At 32.2% G+C, this 25,498-nt stretch overlaps 2 protein-coding genes and 1 long non-coding RNA gene across 6 annotated transcripts; all 3 read right to left on the reverse strand.

Annotated features, from left to right (window-relative positions):
• Positions 1-1,677: 1,677 nt before the first annotated feature.
• LOC125583605 lies at positions 1,678-4,997 on the reverse strand. 4 transcript variants are annotated; one of them, XR_007320639.1, is made up of 8 exons: positions 4,581-4,997; positions 4,358-4,458; positions 3,455-3,990; positions 3,062-3,309; positions 2,474-2,976; positions 2,262-2,378; positions 2,128-2,192; positions 1,678-2,018 (listed from the first exon to the last, which is right to left on the reverse strand). It is a non-coding gene; the product is annotated as an uncharacterized LOC125583605 (long non-coding RNA). The 4 variants fall into 4 exon arrangements; XR_007320641.1 differs by having other exon boundaries at positions 1,678-2,378; positions 3,455-3,518; positions 3,731-3,990; XR_007320638.1 differs by having other exon boundaries at positions 1,678-2,378.
• A 10,200-nt stretch (positions 4,998-15,197) lies between these two features.
• Positions 15,198-17,761, reverse strand: LOC106361921 (protein NRT1/ PTR FAMILY 5.15). Its single transcript, XM_013801730.3, has 4 exons — positions 17,417-17,761; positions 17,128-17,345; positions 16,436-16,923; positions 15,198-16,107 (listed from the first exon to the last, which is right to left on the reverse strand). Exons 1-4 carry the CDS (start codon positions 17,538-17,540, stop codon positions 15,306-15,308), a joined length of 1,632 nt encoding a protein of 543 aa, XP_013657184.1. The 5' UTR covers positions 17,541-17,761; the 3' UTR covers positions 15,198-15,305.
• A 2,994-nt stretch (positions 17,762-20,755) lies between these two features.
• Positions 20,756-22,865, reverse strand: LOC106360143 (protein NRT1/ PTR FAMILY 5.15-like). The gene is made up of 3 exons (XM_013799736.3): positions 22,636-22,865; positions 22,340-22,557; positions 20,756-22,135 (listed from the first exon to the last, which is right to left on the reverse strand). The coding sequence occupies exons 1-3, from the start codon at positions 22,757-22,759 to the stop codon at positions 20,867-20,869; spliced, it is 1,611 nt and encodes a 536-aa protein (XP_013655190.2). The 5' UTR covers positions 22,760-22,865; the 3' UTR covers positions 20,756-20,866.
• Positions 22,866-25,498: the final 2,633 nt, after the last annotated feature.

A 25,498-nucleotide genomic window follows, 5' to 3' on the forward strand; every position in this document is an offset into this window, starting at 1 on the left:
GCTCATATCGCGATTCTAATTGTGGATGATCTTCCCCAACCTAAAGGAGCCAATCGAAGAACTTTTTTCCTTCCTGATTGACTCTCATACTTGTGTTGATTGTTTTTAAAAATATATATATATATATATATATATATAAGTTTCATTGTGTTAATTAACATATTCTTTTCTAAGTTTACAAATAATATTTTTTTATTTGTAAAAGTTGAAAACCAGCCTAATTTATTTTAGTATTTTATAAAACTATGATATTATTTACACTAAATATTTCTTTACAAACTATTATGTAAATAAAAATATACAAACGCATTTTCTCTTACTACGGGTGTGAAATAAATTATACAAATTACTTAATATGTTTAACTTATTCTTAACTGAAATTAATATTAATATTTATATTTTTTACTAAAACAATTTATATATTTATTTGACTATTCATTTTAAAAATCGTACTTATTAATCATTAAAAGTTTTATAGGAGATTATTATTTTGTTTTTTTAATGTTTGTTTTAGTTTGACTATAGATAGTTAGAATTAGTTTTAAAACATTGCTCGATGAGTTTTATGATGTTATAAGTAATAAGTTGCAAAGTTTGATCAATTCTTGAAAATACATAAAAATATATAGAAAGAGGAAGGTGAATGTAAGTTCTTGATCACATTACTGTGCTGTCAAAAAAAAAACAAAAAAAAAAAAAAAAAAAAAGATCACATTACTGCATGATTTGAATACATTAGATTGAATGACTTCAATCTGCTAATGGGATATTTGCTGCAGAAGAAAAGGGAATGGATACCACATGAAGAGCGTGAACGACTTCACTTTCTCCTTGCTGATAATAATAATAATATAGATTATCATAATTATTTTGCTATAAAATTTAAATTTAAGTCTTGACAATATTAAAAATATAAACATATTAGTATAATCAAATGTTTTAATTTTTATTTGTTAAAATATGTCTAAATAAATATTTATAATTTTAAATTACAATTTTTATGTACAATGGTTTATTTAATATATATATGGACCATTTGATGTTTTTAATACATTCAGTTCAAATAATAGGAGTAAGAGATGTGAGAAATTTTATAAATATTAAATGATTGTTAGGATCTGTAAATTTATGTTGTTTCATATGATGACGTCCCTTCATGAAAACAAAATTCTGCAAAAATATGTAAATTATTATATGAAATTTTCATGTAGAATGCTAATTTTAAATGTCATTTTGAAATGTAATAATGCTTAACTTTAATTATATTTTTCGTTAGTTTCAGTTGAAAATAGGTAGAAGTTGAAACTGTATGATAAATGAAAATTTTCAATTATTTATAAGTGAAATATTTAAAACCGGATCTAAAAGGGATTAGGACTTACCCAAAATTATATTCTGCACATATTCAACTTGGAACTGAATTTTTTATTAATTATTGTATTTATTTATTTATCAAATATTAATTTATTGAGTTTCTAGTACATGTGTAAATTATTTACTTTTTATTAATTTTTGTTGATATAATGAATTTCCACGTAATCGACTTAAGCAAAAACTTGATTGAATGTACTATCAAATTTGGGCTATGTGTGAAAGAGATTCTGTTAAAATGAATTAAACCAAAAATATATTTATTTATTTCGAATGAAAACAAAGCTATCTTACTGAGTTAACAACAATCTGAAAATTCATTTCAATATATGAATGGAGCAACCACATTAGTATCGCTGCAATACAACCCGTTTTGTTATTATAACATTCATACTCAAGAAGCTCTCTCACACCTAAAAACAGTTACTTGTTTGTGATCTTCTAAACTTATTGTCTCACCAAGTATGATATGTATTGAATCTGGGATGTTCCATAGGCTTGCCCCTTGGTGCGTACTCTGAAGTTTGATCAGTCAGACATCCACTAAGCTAAAGATTTTCTCCAAACGCATGTAAAAGAATCCTTCGGATATTCCCGCTTCTCTATTATCCGTCCATGTTTCTTGCCTTAGAATATTGATCATGGCTCTGCACAGACATCTTTCAGTCTATCTAACAAAACCCATCCAAAATACTCCCATATACACTCACCAGTCGTTTGTTAGAGGTGTTGTTTCAAGTACAAAAGAGAGCATACCTGATAATCATAAAGACCTGTTCGCCTCTCATTTTCAGACACATTAGCTCTGCAGAAAAAATACACTGAACGAAGTGGCTTAAATTCAAATTCAAAAATAGGATGTTATCCAACGGTGAGACTGATCCACTCACAGTGAGTTTGTTCTCCAGCGAGCCGGAGAAGGCATCAACGCAAACCTGGAGGAACAGATTGACCGGTATGTTCATTAACGCTGCAAGCCAGCTTTGATGTTAGCTGCGTAAAGATCCCTGCGTTTACATCAAAACATTACATTGTTTGCTGTGACTAAGGTAACAGAGTAAACGTGTAAAATACTCTGGTGTTTTGGAGAAAACAAACTTACATGGAGCCCTTAATTGCATCTATGGCAGCTTGTGCTGAGAGGAAACCTTCAACGTCCACTTTTCCTTGTAGGTTACTAATATATGCATATTTTATTTAAATCAATCCAAATATATGGGTAAAAAACTTTATTTGAGGATGTACTATATATATGAATGCCTAAGAGTATAATGTACAAAGGTGAAACTTGCCTTGACATTGAAGGAGTAGAGGACTGTTTGCTCCATGGTAGTCATGTAAGTGTGAAGAATAGAGAGATGAAGATCCTCCAAAAAAGCAATAGTCTTAATAAGTTGTCCTGGTCTTCTTCTTGAAAGTTTCTTGATCATGGCATCAAACTCTAGCAGCTTCACCTCCACATCAGCCAAGCACGACTCGTTCTCAGCTGTTTCTTCCCGGAGCCCTCCTCCTCCTCCTATACGACTCATGTGACTCTAGGCATTGTAGAAGTTGCTCAAGCTCTCTTACAAACTCTATTCCACCTATGATCGACGCTTGATCTCTCTGTTATATACATGCATATTAAAAAAATATTTTAAAATAATGAATACAATCACGAAATGAAGATGTATATGTGTTATCATGATACCCATTGAACGTAGGATCCAGACAAAAGAGACTTGAGGTTACGAAGATGCTCGTTCATTTGCTTCCTATTCCTAGCGACCGCAATATGTCTCATTCGTTAGTTTTCTACTTCTTCGCTTGTCTTGCTTGTTTTTGCTCTTCACCTCCTTTGTCATATCATTCTTGTTCTCACTATCTCCTTCTTCTCCTCCAGTAAACCGACTTGTTATTGTCGTTAACGTCTAAGGATTCACCTAAAAAATTTGGTGCCTGAAAGAAAATAAAGGTGAAGAAATAATTATTAAGATAATATAGGTCAATTGACTTGGAATCAAAATTTTCACCCTGCAAGTTGACATGGTTTCATACTAATGTGATACATTAAGACATAGTTTATGGTTTTAATGATTGTTACCTGATCCATCAGGCATTATACCAAAAGGACAGGCACGGAGGAACTATTCAGTTAGCCCATGCTCCTGCACAAATTTATCAATCAACTCATATCTAGAAGGATATATGAGAAAAGAAGTTTCTGGTGTTATTAGGAGTTGTGAGGATGATGTTTATTAAGAAATAAACTATATAAGCCTTTACATATAAATTACAAAATACCTTGATTCTCATCCAAGATTCCGGTGTGGATCGATTTATCAATGACATATTTGCAAAAAAAAAATAATAGGGTTACCTGGAAGATGGGTGTTGGTGTTTGCTAGACCAAGCAACTCATCTTTGCAGAACCTGAAACGTTCTTGAGGAATTGGTGAACCTGGGTCAGTTAAGTCTTTCAAACCCGTCTCAATATTGAACCGGATCGACACAGGAGAGTCGGACAGCTTGAAGTCCGGACAGCTCAAAGCCGCTAACAGAGTACACTTAACCAACAGTGAAAAGATGTCTGAATGTGTTTAAGCGGTAGACGTTCACGGTGGCTTAGGTGAGAGTGGCCTGCAAAGCATGAAAAATTGGAAACATAAACAAATGAAATAAATATTGCAATCATTAAAAATAAACTAAAGCGCTTGTTAACTTTTTCATAATCAAAAGACATAAGCATATGGATGTCTCTACACGGACTATTTGAATTTTAGGTATGAATAAAATATACGAAAAAAGTAAAAAAGAATCAACAATCACAACAATGATCATATCCCAAATATTTGAAGATAACAAAAACTTATGGAGAATAACGAAGACATGAATGTATTGATCTCCGGTGAAGAACTATTAGGTTTGAAAGTTTCATAACCAAAACACAACAACGCGAGAAAGGATTAAAAAACAAAACAAAACTACATAGTCAAGCCGGATTTACCTTGGCGTCCATGAAGAGAATGTTGACCCTCTCTGTCGCGCTTAACATTCCTATCTTCCCAGAACCTAAGCAAACGGACCTGGGCGGTGGAGGTGCAGCGGCTAGCTTTCAAATCGGCGAGAAAGACGGAGGAATTAGCCATTATCGACTTTGATTTCTTAGAAAACAGTTTATGGGAATGTAGTAGGATTGTGAGAATGATGTTTCTGGGAAGAGCACATACCTTTTTGTAGGAGGAGCTTCACCGCTTGTAAGAGAGATGAGAGTATTGAGTGAGAAATCGTTGAGCTTCATCGTGGAGGATGGATTTAAAAAGGGCTTTAAGAGTAAGAATCTGTAACAGGTAGATTGCTGGATCCGTAGGAAGAAGATGAAGCATCTCGATCAAAACCCTAGGGTATGATATTGCAACGGCGGAGAAGAGAATGAGATGAAACCATAGAATTAAAAACTCTGCGTTTCAGGCATACGTCTTACTCTGCTTTTTAAAGATTGGGCTTTATAAACCAAAACAATAACAAAGAATGTAGCCCAAACGGAAACAGAATAAATGAAACGCGGTAAAGTGAACAGATGTCACATAATGATTGGCTGATTTAATTGTCCTACGTGGACAGCTTCTCTGATGCTCATATAACCCTTTTAGTATAGGTTAGATATATATAACGAATACAATATATTATCAAAAGCATACTCAACGTGATTTGATATGATTACATGTGATTAAGATCACATTTTTAATACTGTTCTCGATTGATTTTAATTACCAAGATTTGACTAAATCATTTCCTTCGATCCAATCTGATAACATGGAATTTGATTGTAATTAATGGTTACGCAATTTTTTAATGGATGAGTGTTTCACGAGCTATAGTTTAGTCGACTATATTATTTGACTAATCCAAACCGATTAACGTGCACTGTTACCTTTATATCAGGCGTTTTATATCAATCCAAAGTCAACTATTAGACTTTTGGAGGTTATCGATACCTTCGATTAAATCCAAGATCCACACACAATCTGTATAGATTTAAACAGAAGTCCCGACAACTTTGATTCATGTGTGAATTTTTAAAAAATGAACCTAATAAACTTATTTTTAGAAAGTCATGTTATATTTAATATCTAATTTTATCATTTCAATTTTGTACTTACCAAAAAATTTTAATGGGCTATTAATAATTGCATTTAAACAAAAGATGATCTATTGGATTTATAAATAGTATAAATTAAATAGATATAATTTAATTTTGTAATACTATACCTCAATATGTTAAATATTTAAATATTTGTCGATGTTAACTTTTAAAATTATAAAGATTTTTATTAAATAACAAAAATCATATTATCTAAGAATGATTAATATTTACTACCTTAAACCAATGAAAATAAATTTTAAACTATATAGTTTATTTTAAAAATTGAACAAAAACTAAATGTTTAATTATTTACTCGATAATATAAATCTATGAAGCGAAAAGTTTAATTTTTAAAAACTTTCTAAATTTGTGAAATGTTACAATATCCTTGAATATGACAATAAAACAATATTTCACTAATCTTTATATATATAGTTACGATTTTAATAATGAAATAATAATCCAAAAATATATATATAGAAGAAGATACAAATACATGTGAAAATTTGAAACAATCTATTCAATGAAAAAAATATACCGTAAATTTATTATGTTTTAAAAATTGATAGACATATATATATATATTATAATATATAAAAATTTAGAATTGAAAACAAAATATTTATATAAAAATAAATGAAAACAAAAACCCACGCAATATCTAGTATCTTGCTAAAACACACACACAATCTGTTTAAATATCTTGCTAAAAATACACACCGTTTAATCAAGTGTTGGCTATCATTTTTTTTTTTTGAAAAGATGTTAATTTCTTTGTGGAAAATATAGCTTAATTAGGTGTTTTGTCCGCACATGCGGGCATATTCTTCTGAATTGTTTTCTTAATTTTCATAGTAGAAAAATATTATTTCCAGATAATAACACAAATATATATATAAGAATTGTTTTTAAAAATATTTTTTATTTTGACAATATATCTTGATACAAACTTTTGCTTAATTGATATTAAATTTGAAATTTTTTATATCTTAATTTTTTTTTAACTTTTATAGCAGAAAACATTATTTTCAGATAACAACAAAAAACAATATAATAATTATCTTTTTTTTCTAAAATATATTTTATTTTGACAAATTTATAATAATTTACAATTATTTAGTATAACATATAAATCTAATATTATTAACATAAAATTCGTTTTTAATTTTTTTTAACTTTTATAGTAGAAAATATTATTTTCAGATAACAACACAATATATATATATATAATTATTAACATAAAATTCCTTTTTTTGACAAATTTATAATAATTTACAATTATCTAATATAACATATAAATCTAATATTATTAACATAAAAATTGTTTTTAATTTTTTTTAACTTTTATAGTAGAAAATATTATTTTCAGATAACAACTCAATCTATATATATATATATATATATATAATTATTATTTTTTTCAAAAAAACATGTTTTTATTTGACAAATTTATCATAATTTACAATTATCTATATACCATATAAATCTTATATTATTAACATAAAATTTGTTTTTAATTATATATAAAAATTCATTAAGGGTAGTGTAGATATTATATAGATCTTATATTGTTGACATAAAATTTGTTTTTAATTATATATAAAAATTTATTAACGGTAGTATAGATATTACCCGCTCTAACTTTCAAATAATAGTATTAACTAGGTGTTTTGCCTGCACGTGCGGACTTAATCGTCTTACAAATATCTATTAATTTATATTTTACTAATTCAAAAATCAGCATGATAACTTATTATTTATGTTTTCAAAAAAGAAATTAAACATCAAATTATATATACATACGACAAAAAAATCATTAAAATATATATTTTTTTTTGTGTTGAAATTTTAAAAGAAAACATTCACATATTAGAAATATTTTAGAAAATATCTTTATACAAAATATTTTAGTTGATTAGTACATAATTATAAATTGTTTATTATTTATTTTCTAACATTTATAATTGAAAAAATAAATTTTAAGATAAAAATACAATATATAAGAATTATCTTATTTAAAAAAATATAATATTATTAGTGAAAATTCGTTTTAATTATATAATTAATTTTATATAAAATTCATTAAGGATAACATTGAATTTAACCACTTAATTATTATAAATTATTTATAATAATGTTTTAGTTGATTAATATTTAGTTATAAATTTTTTATATGTTATTTTCTAAATTTTATAATTGAAAAAAAAGATAACAACCCAATATATAAGAATTATCATTAATTATATGTATTAATTAATTATTATGATAATTACTTATATATAATATGTTAATTAAGATAACAACACAATATATAATAATTATATTATTTAAAAAATTATAATATTATTAATGAAAATTCTTTTTTAATTATGTAATTAACTATATATATATATAAAATTAATTAAAAGTAACATTTACTTTAACAACTTTATTATTATAAATTATTTCATGTCTTATTTTTAACTTTTATAATTGAAAATATGTTTTAAGATAACAACACAATAAATAAAAATTATCTTATTTAAAAAAAAATTAATATTGTTAATAAAAATTCGTTTTTGATTATATAATTAATTATATATTAAATTTATTAAGGGTATCATTGACCTTTTAAAGTGAGAGCTTGATTGCGAAAAAATTACTAATAATTAATTATTATGATAATTAGTTATATATAATATGTTAATTAAGATAACAACACAATATATAAGAATTATCTTATTTAACAAAATTATATATTATTAATAAAAATTTGTTTTTAATTATATAATTAATTATATATAAAAGATTAATTAAAAGTAACATTGACTTTAACCACTTAATTATTATAAATTGTTTCATATCTTATTTTTAACTTTTATGATTGAAAAATATGTCTTAAGATAACAACACAATATATAAGAATTATCTTATTTAAAAAAATTAATATTGTTAATAAAAATTCGTTTTTGATTATATAATTAAATATATGTAAAATTCATTAAGGGTATCATCGACTTTGACTACTCTAACTTTTAACGTGAGAGCTCGATTGCGAAAAATTACTTCGCAAATAATAGTATGGATAACATAAAATTTGTTTTTAATTATATATAAAAATTCATTAAGGATAGTATAGATATTAACCGCTCTAACTTTCAATGTGAGAGTTCGAATGCGAAAATTTACTTCGCAAATAATAGTATAGATAAAATAGCGTAATCTTAATTGCTTTTATGTTTTAGAACCATTTTGCTATAGTTGATACTAACCATATACACACAAAAGTTCTGTTAAAACGTATCTTGATATGATCACGTACCAGCTAGCACGGTGTGATATAAGTAATATGTTCATATTTTTTGTGGCTGAATCAATTAGAAAGACGCTTTATTCCATTGTGAAAGTACGATATATTTGATGTTTTTCATTACGGTAATTGTATACATTTTGAGCAAACAATTGCATTTGATATATGTTCTCGGAGCTTGTTTCTGTCGGTGGAACAAGTGGTGCAAAACAACTCGAAAGAACGATTCACCAAGAGCCCACGTATTATAGGCGGTCTTTGAGTACGACATTATATTTGATGGGATCTATACAACAAACTTAGTAATTGCATTTATATCTATTCTCATAGTTTTGACTGTCAACAGTTATTGGCTTGCCGTCGTCTATTTTTTGCTGGGTGAGTGAGTGGTACGAAACAGCTCCAACGAACGTGCCATCCAAAAGCCACTTGCTTTAGGCATCCTTTCGACTTTCACGTTTACATGACATTTACATTAAGTATCTTATATATTAAAATAGAAGTTATGACTTCAATTCATGTGTGATTTTTTTTAAAAAATGTATCCTTATTAAAAATCAGCTATCATTCATTTATTACTAATTATATGGCTTAACTTATATCGTTGCTAATAAAATTACTCCTACAAAACTGGCTTGGTTAACAAACCAACATTAGATTTCTTAATAAATTATACATTAGATCTAGCGTGGTATAATTGAAGCTGATTGATATATGATTGGTAATCGATTCCACCTAGCTACCATCATATACTTGCATTTTAACCATTTCATAGATCTTGACCATCGTATACTTGCATTTTACTAGCTGTATAACCTAGCTGTATAAACATAAACCATTTTAACCATTTCATAGACTAATACATTTTCTTACTGTTTTAGAGTTTTGGTATGTTCTACATGCTGTTCATGTAATAAACAAAACCAACTTTTATCTATTAAAATAGAAATGTTGACTTTTCTCATGTCTGATATTTTTATTTAGATCATCATTTAAAAACTTTATTAAATGTATTTCCTTAATACTAATATAATATAAAATTTATAATTACTTAAATCATAATATCTTTTGATATCTTTTAAATTAAAATAAAAATATCTATATTTAAAAATTCTAACAAATCTTTTGAAAAAGATTATAACAAGATCTTAACTATCAAAATTTTACATAAATATTTGCATTAATTTCGTCGTTAGTAATGAAATGTTATTACAAATTAATATATATATACTGTTATCTTTTATGAAATGAAAAAAAATAAAATCATGTCATATTTTATCTATTTATAATAACATCAACCATTTTAAAAGAAAACCATTATATGGAACTAAATATGATAAAATTATTTTAAATTGATAAGTTAATATATTTTATTTTCATAAATATAAAATATTTTATGCTAAAATATAATATGTTGGTAGAACAGTTTAACATCTGTAAAATATATAATACATGTATAAAATTAACTTATCTTAAAATTGTATATATACAGTAATTAATTATCTAAAATGAATAAACATATAAAATTGCTTTCTTTGAATTATGGATCAAGATCATAATAAATTAATTACAAAATAATTTTTTGAACATGTTTTTTTGTGCATAAAAAATTGGTTTTATAATCAAACACAAAATCAATATGATAAATATATAATAAAAAGCAATATATATGTGATGATTTGAAATAATTAATTTACAACAAATTATTTTTAAAATTATTGTATTTGAAAAAAATGTATATATATTCAAATATATAAATAACCTTAAAATATATACTAATTATATAAACTTATATATATATATATAAACTTGAAAATAAATACCGTGCGGATCCTGATCTAGTTTATATTAAGGGAAATTGCTCTAGGTACTAATTTTTAGACATTTGATCGGTGTTCTAGGTTCACGACAATTTAGATATTAATGATCGTGTATTTTTTTAATATCTCAAATCTAAATCTATAAGTTTTAGATTTTGTCATTTTCTTATCTTCGCTTATATTGTGCTCATGCTATGTTTTGTAAGTTTTATTTGATATATATGGCCCTGCCAATACCACGTTTTCAGTTCCTTGTAGCAAATCTTTCAAGCTGGATAAGGTGTGTTGGCAACATACGAATCGCACAACCGTACCTATATGGTGGTAAATGCTACTTGTACATATTTACAACAAATGGACCCTTTTGTAGTCCCAGGCATTAAATACGTTTATCCAAAACGTATGCAACGAGATTGATAAATACGTTTTTGTATGCACTTCCACTAAATTATTTTTAACTTGTTTTTTTTTTTTTTTTTTTTTGACAGCAAGAAAATTTACAGACTCATATAGACTCTGTAAACCAATGTGGTAACTCCGCATCCATGTGTACGACGAAAGACGGTTGTGTCCGAGCACTACGTGCCAAGCGATCCGCCTTTATGTTTTCCGTCCTTGGAACATGAACAATCTCTGAGTTGGTAAAGCTTCTTCTCAAAAACTTAATGTCATCCAGGTAGCTTTCAAATGCCGGCCATTCTTCTGGTTCAGAAACCATCTTCACCAATTGAGAACAATCCGTTGCAAACGTGACCCGGTACTGTCGTAAGTTCTTCATACACTCCATTGCCCAAATTAGAGCCTCCAACTCCGCATGAAGAGGTGAAAGACTTGCCCTTACATTTCTTGCCCCTAACAAACCCTCAAACTCCGGAAGCGTGCTGAACCAGCCTTGTCCTGAGAAATAATCCTTGTCTTTCCAAGAACCGTCAATGAAACACCATCTTCCTGTAGTCTGTGAGTTAACTCTGAACTGCGCTTCAGGGGCCATCCTGGAATCATTAACAATTTGTGCCTCCGCCCAAAGTGTTGATTCCAATTCAGCTAAGTTTAGCGTTTCTCTCGGGTCAACATCAATATTACTAAAAACTTTATTATTCCGACCCTTCCAAATGTACCATAGAATCCATGCAAACTGATGATCCTCCATTTTTGGATTAACTCTCCAAAACAGATGATCCATATTAGCAAATATCGAGCCCAAAGGGAAAATATTTGGGTTCGATGGAATCTTAGATAGTGCCCACACTTGTCGTGCCGGAGGACATTCAAAAAACACATGATTTATTGATTCTTCCGGATCACCACACCTTGCACATCTTGTATCTCCTTGTATTCCACGTGATTTTAAATTTTTGGTCACTGCTATACAACCTGTCAACAACTGCCATAGAAAATGCCTTAACTTTGGAGGACACTTCACTTTCCAGCAGAATGCCTTAAGAATATCCACGTTGGGTCCATAAAATTCTGGTTGTTTCTCCTTATCAGGATATATCCTTTCAATTTGATACCCTGATTGTACCGTGTATCTTCCATTTTCAGTGAAATGCCATCCATTTCTATCATCCAACAGATTTCTACTCAGAGGAAGACTTTCAATCATTTTTGCATCATTGGGTTCCACCAAAGTCCTAATTGCCTGTAAATTCCATGTTCGGGATTCCTGATGAATGAGGGAATCCACTGTGAGGTCCGGGTAGCTATCGTGAAAATTTTTGTTTGCTGGTCTCGGGCGAGTGGATGGGAGCCAGGGATCATTCCATACTGAGATAGATGACCCTGTTCCAACCCTTTTAATTAGTCCTTTACAAACCAGAGATCTAGCAGAGATAATACTCCTCCAGCCATACGACGGGGAATATGAGCGAATCGGTTCCAGGGGTGAAGCATTCCTGTAGTACCGTCCTTTGAAGATTCGCGAGAAAAGAGAATTTGGCTTCTCAATCAGCCTCCACAGCTGCTTTCCCAACATTGCTGTATTAAAATCCGTCAAATCCTTGAAACCTAGCCCACCATGATCCTTATGGGCACATAATTTATCCCATGATTTCCAATGCATACCCCTTGTACTTCCTCCTGGGCTCCACCAAAACTGAGCTACTGCACTCGTTAACTTCTTCACTATAGCTTTCGGTAGTCGATACACCGACATCACATGATTTGGCAGAGCCGTGATAACCGACTTAATAATCACCTCTTTTCCCCCTTTTGTAAAAAATCGAAGAGTCCAGCCATTCACCCTATTATTCAGACGATCTTGTACAAAACCAAACACTTGAACCTTAGATCCCCCTAAACTTTCTGGCAAACCTAAATAAGAACCCATACCTCCTAGGTTCTGAATCCCCAAAATATCTCTCAACTCTTGCCTATTGGATTCCTCAATTTTATGTCCAAATTGAATTGAGGATTTCTGAAAGTTGATTTGTTGTCCTGATACAGTCTCATACTCCTTTAGTATCCTAAGAATAGTCTGACACTCTTCTTTGTTTGCCTTACAGAAGAACAAACTATCATCTGCAAATAGCAAATGAGAAACTGGTGGACACGCTCTTGCTACCTTCATACCAGTTAAATGTTTCTCCCGCTCCGCTTTTTTTATATTCGTGATTAAAGCCTCAGTACACATAATAAATAAATAAGGAGATAATGGATCTCCTTGACGTAATCCCCGCTGAGGTATTATAAGGCCTCTCGGTTGCCCATTAAGAAGAACTCTATATTGAACTGAAGATATACACCCTCGCATTAATTTAACCCAATGAGAATCAAATCCCATTTTTTGAAGAAGAGCCTCGATAAAATCCCACTCTACCCGATCATATGCCTTACTCATATCCGTTTTAATTGCCATAAACTTATTTTGACAGGATTTGTTGGTTCGTAAACCATGGAACATTTCCTGTGCAATAAGAATATTATCCGATATTAACCTTCCTGCCACAAAAGCCGATTGTGTTTCTGAAATTAGATGGGGAAGACAATTCTTCAACCTTTGGCACAACACTTTCGAGATAATCTTATAACCAACGTTACATAGACTTATCGGTCTCAGTTCCGTCATCCTTGTAGGTCTTTCTATTTTTGGTATCATGCAGATATTAGTTATGTTCAACCGTGAATCCATATTTCCTGTAACCAAGAAATTATTTACCAACTCAACCACATCCTTTTTAATGACATTCCAGGAGTGCTGAAAGAAGAGAGCCGTCATTCCATCTGGGCCTGGCGCCTTCTCTGGATGCATCATGAATAAAGCTTGACGGACTTCTTCCTCCGTTGCTACTCGCAGTAGCATAAGATTCATCTGTGGGGAAATTGATGGTCCTATCTCCTCCAAAAAACTATCAAACTCCCCCGGGTTAGTTGAACTAAACAAACCATCAAAATAATCTACCACCACCTTTTCCACACCATTTTCTTCTGTAACCCAATTACCCGCCTCATCATAGAGACCCACTATTTTATTTCGGATCCGACGTTGCTTTGTCAAAGCATGATAAAACTTAGTATTAAGATCCCCAGATGAATGCCACATATTCCTACTCTTCTGATGCCAGTATTCCTCCTCATCCTTATAGGCCTCTTGTAATTTCTTGGAAATGTCAATAATATCCTCTTGTGTTTTATTGTCATCTGTTTGTACTTCTTCCAGTGCCTTTTGGAGATCCTGAATTTTGTCTTTTCCATATGGTTGGTTGTTTTTTCGCCATGAAGATATTTCATGCCGACAATTATTAATCTTAGTAATAAAATCTGCTGATGATCCTTCCTGATTTTCTGTCCAACCCGATACAATTGATTCCATGAGTCCCTCTTGGCCAATCCATCGCTTATCAAACCTGAACTGTCCTCTTCTCCTTCTTGTTAATTTATCTTCTAAAAAAGCTACCACAGGTCGATGATCTGAGCCCACCAGCCTCAAATATTCTGTATAAGAGTATGGGAAAAGTGTATGCCATTCCTCATTAGCCAAGGCTCTATCCAGTCGGCATCTGACTGTAAAAGCTCCTTTCCCTTTACCTCTCCGTCCTTGCCATGACATTTTGTTACCACGAGCTGGGAATTCCAATAAACCACTGTTCCTTATCATATTATTAAAAGGAATAAAAGAGGTTGCACTTCGTAAAGGTCCCCCATCCTTTTCATGATTCCCGGTAATTTCATTTAGATCACCAATTACAAACCAAGGATCAGACCTTGCGAGTCCATACCTAGTCAATCTTTCCCATACATGTTCTCTTAGCTCTTGAACCGGATCTCCATAAACAAAGGTAAGGAAAACTTGTTTTCCATTGCTCACTGCTTCAATATCAATCATTCTATTGCTAGAGTAAAGAATCTTTACTTGATACTCATTGTTATAAAAAAGAGCTAAACCACCACTCCTCCCATTCGGATCCACCGTAACCAGACTATCGTATCCAAAGTGAGATTGAAATTTCTGAACAAATTCAAAATCCTGTTTCGTTTCCGATAAAAACAAAAAGTCTGGTTTATGTTTTTGCCGTATTTCCCGTAAAATTATTTTTAACTTGTAAGTTCAAATTTTTGGTTACTGAATTTTTTTTTTTTGAATGAAGTGTGATTTTGAGACGAAAACAACAAATTAAATTTATAAAACGGTAACTTACAAAGTTGGAACAAACAAATATGATATTGAAGTCAACATAAGTTGACTTCTAAATATTTAGACTTAGTCTACCCTACGATAAACATACGATCTGGAAATGAACACGAACGCAAAGAAAGCAATGGCGGTGCATGCGGCTAGCAACCAGTAAAAATAATCAATATGAGCTCGGTTTAAGTTATTGTTAAACCAGCTGTGTCCACCATCACTTTCTGTGGCCCAATCAATAACAATGATGAGAAGACCACTCAAGAAGTTCGAAAGACCCAACGCACTCAAAGAAAAAGCAAGACCGATACTTCTCAGCTCTGTGGGGACCTGGTCGTAGAAGAACTCTTGGGCACCTACCAGACCAAACACTTCGATCATCCCTACCAACATATACTGAGGAACGAACCACCATATAGACATTGGAATGGTCACGTCCGGTTTGTCAATGAGCCCGTGTTCCTCAGCGATTTGCAACCGTTTGGCTTCCACCAATGCTGCGAGCACCATGTTGAAGCACGTAAGAACCATTCCGGTTCCTATTCTCTGGAGCATTGTGATCCCATTAGGCTTTTTGGTAATATTTCTAGCTATAGGCAGGAACACATGCTCGTAGATCGGAACTGAGATGAGAACTGATATAGACACGAGTGACAAAAAAGAAGCTGGAGGGATAACAAAGCCCGGTAAGATTCGTCTGTCCACGGTGACACCTTGCTTGGTGAAGAGAGTAGAGTATTGGGCGTAAGGAACCATGCTCAGCATCGATGTGATCCATATCGGAATAAGCATTATCAAACCCTTAGCGTCTTCCACGTCCATATTACTACATGGCTCCACACCTTCTTCTCCTAAGAGCATCGCTTTTGCAAGAAATCTTGTCACACACAAAAATCGTCAAAACAAGTCGAGCACACTAGTTTCAAAAAAAAGTCAAGCACTAAACCAAAACACAAATGATCATACAGTCCAACGAAATATTGGCTTTGAACCTAAATTTTTTTGGAGATTGTTTTCAAAATATTCTTATTAAATGTTTTCAAAAAAAAAATTAATAGAAGCCCAAATTGTTTTCAATTTTTTTTTTACCAAAATCCTTATTAAATTTATTTGGTAAGAGGATTATTAAATATTTATTGTACCCAAAATTTTAGAACCGACTCGGCAAATGATATATAAGAAAACTTGGGATCTATGCAACTTACTCGAGCTGACCAGAATGTTTTAAACTAATCAGTTTCCGATTCTTGAAGGCCACGATGAAAACTCTACCGATCCTTACAAAACCGTTGTTGTTCTTCTCGTGGCTTCTCTTTGGATACCTATAAGTTTTTCTCCCGAGAAAGAAGATAGCAAGAGCCATAACCATGAACAAACAAGGGATCCCAAATCCAAACGCCCAGTTAACGTTGCTTTGAATATACACCATCACAAGAATCGATACGGCTATTCCCCCGGATAGAAACAAGAACCACCAGTTGAAAAACGATCCTCTAGCTATTCTCTCTTTAGGATGGTCCGAGTCAAACTGGTCCGCACCAAACGCCTGAACACACGGCTTGTGACCTCCTTGTGCTATGGCCACAAGATACAGAGAGCAGAAGAAAAGTACGTTCATCAAGATAGAAGGTTTACGTTCTTCAGATGATCCCATAAGGGTTAGGGAAGCCGACAAGGTCAGTAGTCCAAGCCCCTGTAAATTTCATCCGGTTTAACTACTTTAATTTTTTTTTGTGATTTGTTAACGAATGAATGAATGGAATCTCACATTGGTAGTTAGAAAATAGTGAACAAAAAATTAGGACCAATCCAATTATTATCAATTAGTTTTAAGTTGAAGCTCGTGAACTCGAAATTGACAATACTAGTGGAAAAAGAAGAAGACAAAGGTACCAACCAGTATGTAGATGAGGGAAGATCCAAGAATTGTCCGGTAACGACCGAGATAAGCGTCTGCTACGAAAGCTCCTATTATAGGAAGCGTCGAGGCTGTTCCACTCCACGTGTTCACATTCACGGCGGCATTCGCCGTCGACAGACCGAGCTGTTCGGTCAGATAAGTGATCATATTGCATGCAATCCCAACGTAAGCAAATCTCTCTGCAACTTCCACACCTGATGAAACATACACAAAGATTTAGCAACAAGAAACAGAACATTAGTTAATCACAAATTACTCTGTTCACCTATTATGAGACAGGCCGATCTCCATCCTCCGGTGGAAGATCTCACGGCGGGGTTTCCACGGTGGTCGACGGAGTCGTTAACTAAATCTTCAAGAAGTCCAACTTCTTCCTCTGGTATCGACATGTCTCGCTAAACTGCGATTAGGAACTATTTTAAAACTTAGAACTGAACTATGTTAAAACTTTTTTCTCTTTTAGATGAGAACGTGACGAGGTATATAGCCGTCAGATAACTATAAATAGATAGAGAGTACATACATCATTGTTACCATTAATTAGTAGCATGACATTGATAAGTTTAGACTTATCTTCTTCTCCACACAATCTATAAACTCCAATATAACAAAAGTGTCTTCTCCCAATAACAAACTCGAATCCAACTCTCGAAATACAAGTGTTTACTGAGAAAGCTACGATCTCATAGCGATCGTAGGGAAGGTCTCACCTCGATTCTTCACAACAAACTCAGCATAAAAGAAAAATATGATCGCAACAACAATCCTTTATTTAAACTGAAAAGCAACACTTCAGCAAAGCCTGTGTCTCACTCCGCGGCTTTGCTTCCCCTCCGTTTCTACAAACCTTCTCCTTCTCCCCGACTCTCTGAACTTTGTATTTCTTCCTTCTCTCCCACGTCAACCTTCTCTCCATTTCCCTCCCATTTCTTCTTCTCATGATTCTTCTTCCTGAAGTACACTCTTTGGAACATATCAATACCCCACCCAACGAGACGAAACTTGTCCTCAAGCGGAAATAACGGAAACTGCCTAGCAAACTCCCAACCCAACACCCACGACGCCTCATGAGCCGGTAAGCTTTCCCACTGCACCAGTAACTCCAAGTACCCGTCTGGTGTGTAACGAGTCTCCAATAGCTGAGCCGGAACCAACACGAACTCTCCTTGATCAGAAAAAGTAGTAGGATTTTGTAAAAAGAAAATTTCTAAAATAATTACTATTAAATATTAAAAAAATATTTACTATTAAATAATTTTTAAAAGTAGTTTTTATCAAAATTCGTTTTTATTATCTTATTATATATATGTTTAATCATTATATATTTAACGTCACAATATTATAAAGAAAATTATTATCAAATAGTTTTTTGCAATTATCTTTTGATTAAGATTTTAAAAAAGAAAAATTACTATTCAATAATATTTTAATTGCTTTTTAATAAAATTTGTTTTTGTTAATATCTTAGTATATATATTTTTAATTATGAGATAGATTAACACATGTCACAATCATAAAATATATAATTTTCATGTGTCGCGATCATGTTAATTAGCAACTTTGAAGAACCAAAATTTATATAATAAGACTAGGTGATAAATGAGATTATTTTCGTTATTTATAAAATAAGAAGACATTAGATCTATTTAATGTGGACATCTATTTGGTTTTAGGTTGGATATTTTGGACTTTTCATTGGTCACAACTTATGTGTAGAGGTTTAGGATATATGAGTCATTATCAACTTATCGCAGTCATTATAGAAGAATGCTTAGGTTTTGCATTTGGGTTTTGAGTAAGAAAGATGGAAGACATGTGTCTTATATAGGTTTAAAAAACCTAATGCAAGTTATGATGATCGCCTTAAAAGCAATTTAATGTCATATATTTGTGTCTTGCTCAGCACAATCGATGTATATATTGCCATAAACCAAAGTTTTGAAATATATGCAAATCCCCTATCATCAATCAACCTTGCCAATCACTCAAGGTAGCAAAATCAATTTCAAAAACAGAGCTGAGCGTTTCCTTCGGTATAATAACAAACTGATTTTGAATTTTGGTTTAAAAGTGTTAACCATAATAATAGGGAAAGCTCTGATTTTGAAAACGATTTTTATTGTACCGAATGAAAGCGTTAAACCATAACAGAGCTTAGCGTTAAAACCATAACCATAATAATAGGGAAAGCTCGAGAATATAGTGTTTCTTTATTATACCGAAAAAACTTGTCATCATTAATATATATATATATATATATTGGTCATTGATAACATAGCTTCAAAGCTTTTATATACACCAAAACCTCAAAAACAACTGTCCTTGAACAAACTCAATATTGTTTTCATATATTCTATGATCTATCTGTTATATTCTTTGTGGGATTATTCAGCTTTCAGCTATGCTATCTAACATAGGTCTCTAACGTGTATATATTACATTGAAGATTATTATCATCAGAAAGCAAAGTTTGTTTCCCAAGAGTCTGGTACACCATTTCATGGAACGACCTTCCTTGGAGCAGCTTCTCTAACTCTTGCTTGCTCAAAACGATTTTCATTCTCATAATGCTCACATTCTTATTGTCATCACCATCAGTGTTTCTAGTTCTTTCACCAGTATAATCGGATATACCTTCTCTTAGTAATTTTGCGTCTTATTCCACCTCAGGATCCGAAAACGTTACTTTCTTGGTTTTTACATTGAAGATTATCATCATCAGAAAGCAAAGTTTGTTTCTCAAGAGTCTGGTAGACCATTTCATGGAATGACCATCCTTGGAGCAGCTTCTCTAACTCTTGCTTACTCACAACGATCTTCATTCTCATAACACTCACGTTCTTATTGTCATCATCATCAGTGTTGATGGTTCTTTCACCAGTGTGATCGGCTACATACACCTTCTCTTAGCTAGTAATCTTGCGTCTTCTTTTACCTCAGGATCCGCAAACGTTACTTTCTTGGTCTTTTTCTTTTTCGTTGTTGTAGGGACAAGATACTAGAGATGACCAGAGAGAAGCTTAACATCGGGAAGAAGATGACAAGCACTGTTGTTGTCAAAGAGAGTGTGGCCAGAGAACTGCGTAAGGATGTGATGCATCGTGAACACCTTTTCATAATCCTCCACTTCGATATAACTTTCCAAAATTTTGAAAGCTCAAAAACTTACGTGAAACATAAGAGTATCGATGTAAAATGTTTGTTATAGCTTTTAATTAAAATAAGAAACAAAATTGTAAGGTGCTCTATTAAAGCGACGCATCAGCATAAGTTATTATAAATGAATGTGAGAGCGCAATGTGGCGAATGCAGTGTGAATACATTAAATCCAATACATGACTTTTAATATATAAGGGATATTGATTAGTCATATGTGTTATTTGATTAATCCAGAATGAGTAACGTGCAGTGTTTATGTTATAAATCAGCTATTTTTGTTCATTATTCAGAAATTCAAGACCAGTCGTGGACCCCTAGAAGAATGGAAGTGTAAAGCAAGCACATATCTCATGTTTTTTGTTTGATTATCTGAGTTTAAATATTCAAATTTAAATCTATGTACTGTCTATAATATTTTCATAAATAACCTTTAACAAAACACACATATCGAAGCTTTCTTTCACAAATTAAATTATAAAATGGTAACTTACAAAGTTGGAACACAAAAACATGTCATATTAAAATCAACATAATTAAGTTGTCTTTTGAATACTTATTAGACTTGGTCTACCCGACGATAAACATACGACCTTGAAATGAACACGAACACAAAGAAAGCGATGGCCGTGGATGCAGCTAGCAACCAGTAAAAATAATCAATATGAGCTCGGTTTAAGTTATTGTTAAACCAGCTGTGTCCACCATCTCTTTCTGTAGCCCAATCAACAACAATGATGAGAAGACCACTCAAGAAGTTCGAAAGACCCAACGCACTCAAAGAGAAAGCAAGACCAATACTTCTCAGCTCTGTGGGGACCTGGTCGTAGAAGAACTCTTGTGCACCTACCAGGCCAAACACTTCGATCATACCGACCAACATATACTGAGGGACGAACCACCATATGGACATTGGAATGGTAACGTTCGGTTTGTCAATGAGCCCGTGTTCCTCAGCGATTCGCAACCGCTTGGCTTCCACCAGTGCTGCGAGCACCATGTTGACGCACGTTAGCATCATTCCGGTTCCTATTCTTTGGAGCATTGTGATCCCATTAGGCTTCTTGGTTATCTTTCTGGCTATAGGCAGGAACACATGCTCGTAGATCGGAACTGAGATGAGAACTGATATAGACACGAATGATAATAAAGTAGCCGGAGGGATCTCCAAGCCCGGCAAGATTCTTCTGTCCACGGTAACACCTTGCTTGGTGAAGAGAGTAGAGTATTGAGCGTAAGGAATCATGCTCACCATCGATGTGATCCATATTGGAATAAGCCTTACCAAACCCTTCGCGTCCTCCACGTCCATATTACTACATGGCTCTACACCTTCTTCTCCTAAGAGCATCGCTTTATTTAAATTCATCAGTTTTCGATTCTTGATGGCCCCAAAGAAAACTCTACCGATCCTTACAAAACCGTTGTTGTTCTTCTCGTGGGTTCTCTTTGGATATCTATAAGTTTTTCTCCCAAGAAAGAAGATAGCAAGAGCCATAACCATGAATAGACATGGAATCCCAAAACCAAAAGCCCAGTTAACGTTGCTTTGAATATACACCATCACAAGAATTGATATGGCTATTCCGCCGGATAAGAACAAGAACCACCAGTTGAAAAACGATCCTCTGGCTAATCTCTCTTTAGGATGGTCCGAGTCAAACTGATCCGCACCAAACGCCTGAACACACGGCTTGTGACCTCCTTGTGCGATGGCCACAAAATAAAGAGAGCAGAAGAAAAGTACGTTCATCAAGAAAGAAGGTTTACGATTCTCAGACGATCCCATAAGAGTTAGGGAAGCCGACAAGGTCAGTAGTCCAAGCCCCTATAATAATTTCTTCCGGTTTAATTACTTAATTTTTTTTTTTGTAAGTTGTTTATGAATGAATGAAATCTCAGTTAAAAAATAATGAACTAATATATAAAAGATTGGATAATCAAATTATTATCTGATTTTAAATTAGAAGCTCACGAATGATAAACTCGAATTTAAAGTATTAGTGGAGAAAGAAGAAGACAAGGTACCAACCAGTATGTAGATGAGGGAAGATCCAAGAATTGTCCGGTAGCGACCGAGATAAGCATCTGCTAAGAAAGCTCCAATAATAGGAAGCGTGGAGGCGGTTCCGATCCACGTGTTCACGTTCACGGCGGCGTTTGCCGTCGATTGCCCGAGCTGTTCGGTTAGGTAAGTGATCATGTTGCATGCAATCCCAACGTAAGCAAATCTCTCTGCAACTTCCACACCTGATGAAACATACATGATCAAGATTTAATTAGCAACAAGAAACAAACACTAAGTTAATCACAGTTTACTCTTTTCACCTATTATGAGACTGGCGGATCTCCATCCTCCGGTGGAAGATCTCACGGCGAGGTTACCACGGTGGTCGACGGAGTCGTTAACTAAATCTTCAAGAAGTCCAACTTCTTCCTCTGGTATCGACATTTCTCGCTAAACTGAAATTAGGAACTATGTTAAACTTAAAACTGAATTTAGGTTTTAAATAAATATGATAATTTAGATGAGAACGTGATGAGGCGTAGCAGTCAGATAACTATAATAAATATATAGAGAGTGCATACACCATTGTTACCATTAATTAGTAGTATGACATATTGTCCCTTTGTTAAAAATTACCATAATTTCTTTTATGGACCAGTTTTCCACGAGCTGTACTTTGGTCGTCTATATTATTTGGTTAATCCAAACCGAGTAACATGCCCTATTATGTGGGAAAATGAGCATTTAATTTCCGAAGTATTTGAAATCGGCAGTTTTAATACTCAAGTATTGCTTGCGCATATTTATTCCGCAACTAATAGTTGACTGCGCAAAATTGAGAACAAAATAGTCAACTGTTAACTAATGAACGGAAAAATAACGGTTTCCGTCAACTTTTTAACGGTGGAATATTTTAATCATGATTTTGCGCAGTCAATGATTAGTTGGAGAACAAATATGCGCATATAATACTTGAGTATTTAATTTGCCGATTAAAAATACTTAAGGAATTAAAAACAACACTCTTTTTTTTTAGAAAATCATAATTTGAAATATTCTCAAGTTAGATATAACCAATATACAAAAGTTTTATCTATTAGACAATTATATGTTGTACATTGGATCTCTACTTTAGATGATCATATATAATTATATGTACTTTACACATTCATATATTGTATATCAGCAATACAATGCAAATGTAATTATCTTATGTTATTTTTTATGCTTTTATAAACTAAATAAATCTTTTTCCGGGATTAAATATCTTGTATATTATTTCAAATTATGAACCTTTCTAGCTATGAATTATTTTAAAAATCATCTAAAGTGATTTAAACATGAAGTACATCAACAATACGATGTAACTATAATTATTTTGTATTATTTTATATGTCATTGTAAAAAATCAACAATCTATTTCTAAAGGTAAATATCTCGTATAATGATTTTATTTAACTTGAAAATATTTTTACTTATGTGTTTTTTTTAAAGGGATTGATGTTAGTGACTTTCAATCTTATACGAAATATAAAGAAAAAAATGAGTTTTTAATTCCTCAAGTATTTTCAATCGGAAAATTAAATATTCAAGTATTATATGCGCATATTTATTCCCCAATTAATTATTGACTGCGCAAAATCATGATTAGAATATTCTACCGTTAAAAAGTTGACGGAAACCGTTATTTTCCGTTCATTAGTTAACAGTTGACTATTTTGTTCCCAATTATGCGCAGTCAACTATTAGTTGAGGAATAAATATGCGCAAGGAGGGATGACGGAAAGTCTAATCCATGGTCATTTCGAAATATACGACCAGAGGGATGACCGGAAAGTTGAACATCGGTGAACTGGATGAACCAGAAACTTTTCACCGCTTATGTGTACACGTGTTGTACTACACGTGCAATTTTTGTATAATAGTTATCTTTAAGTTTTGTGATAGGCTTTTAATGTTTGTATAGGTCTTTCGGATCCTCTTATACTAGTTAAGCTTTTACAAAAATTATTGACAAAAAATATTATTATCATTGTGAGAAAGTCTAGTAGATTTCTCACAACATATAATAATATTTAAAAATATTGTTCATTTAAAAATTAAAGTATAGAATATTTTTTTCAAAACACGTTAGAATATTTCAAACAATAGATTATTTCCTTCTTTTTTGCTTTTTTGTATTTCTTCTGTTGTTTTTTTCATGAGATTACTTGAGATATTTTCAATATTAATGCTCTTAGTAATAGCAAATTTAGTTTTAGTGTCGTAGTTTTTTCCATGTAGGAGCTTCTTGCAAACCTACGCAGATAGAACATCCGAGTAGTAGCATAAAACGAAAAAGAATTCTCATTCGTAATATGAAGAATGAATTTTCAAAAAATTGGTACATAAAAATAAAGTATAAATATACATAGCGGTTTGTTGACAAAAAAAAAAACATAGCGGTTTCAAAATTCATGATACCCATGCAATATGGATAGGGTGCTCAACAGAATGATTGTACCACTTTGCCAAGAGTGATTACCACCTGATTTTTTTTTTTTTAACACAAAACTTATATTAATGCATAAAAAGTGTTAGGTGCCAGCCATGAAAGCTTCTACCTCACCCAAACATTGTTTAGCACGCTTTGTTTATTCCCCTTGAAATCTAACGACCTAGAGAAACTAACAATATCCGCGATACATTACAAGAAATATGAGTATTGGTAGCACATTATAGTAGCACGAATTCACGTACTGTTATTAAAAATGACTATTTTGGATGTCTAACTCTATTGTAGCATTAAATCAACGTTACCTAGTCGGATTTTAGGAAGTGGAAAGCCAAAAATCCAATTTTTATACTTGTAACATTCATGAGTGCCAAATACTTAGTGAAAAATCACATTTGCCACCAAAATATTTGGTTTTAGTAGAACTATTTTTTTTCTAAGTCTTTTCATTTTTTTCTTGTTCAGAAAAAAAAAACATCAATTCACTATTTTATCTTCTTCTCCATTATCCACTTCAATCGAGCTTCTTCATCCTCCATCTTCTTCTATTATGGGTCATCTTTCTCTAAGTTTCCCTTAAATCGATTGACTGAAATCGAAGTAGCAAAACTAAATCTAGAGATTGAAGAGTATTAGCGGAGGAGGAGACGAAGCCACGACGGAGATGCTGCCGGAGTTTTAGTGACGGT

The sequence above is a fragment of the Brassica napus genome, chromosome C3, assembly GCF_020379485.1.
Source record: "Brassica napus cultivar Da-Ae chromosome C3, Da-Ae, whole genome shotgun sequence".
In the NCBI taxonomy this organism is placed as follows: Eukaryota; Viridiplantae; Streptophyta; class Magnoliopsida; order Brassicales; family Brassicaceae; genus Brassica; species Brassica napus.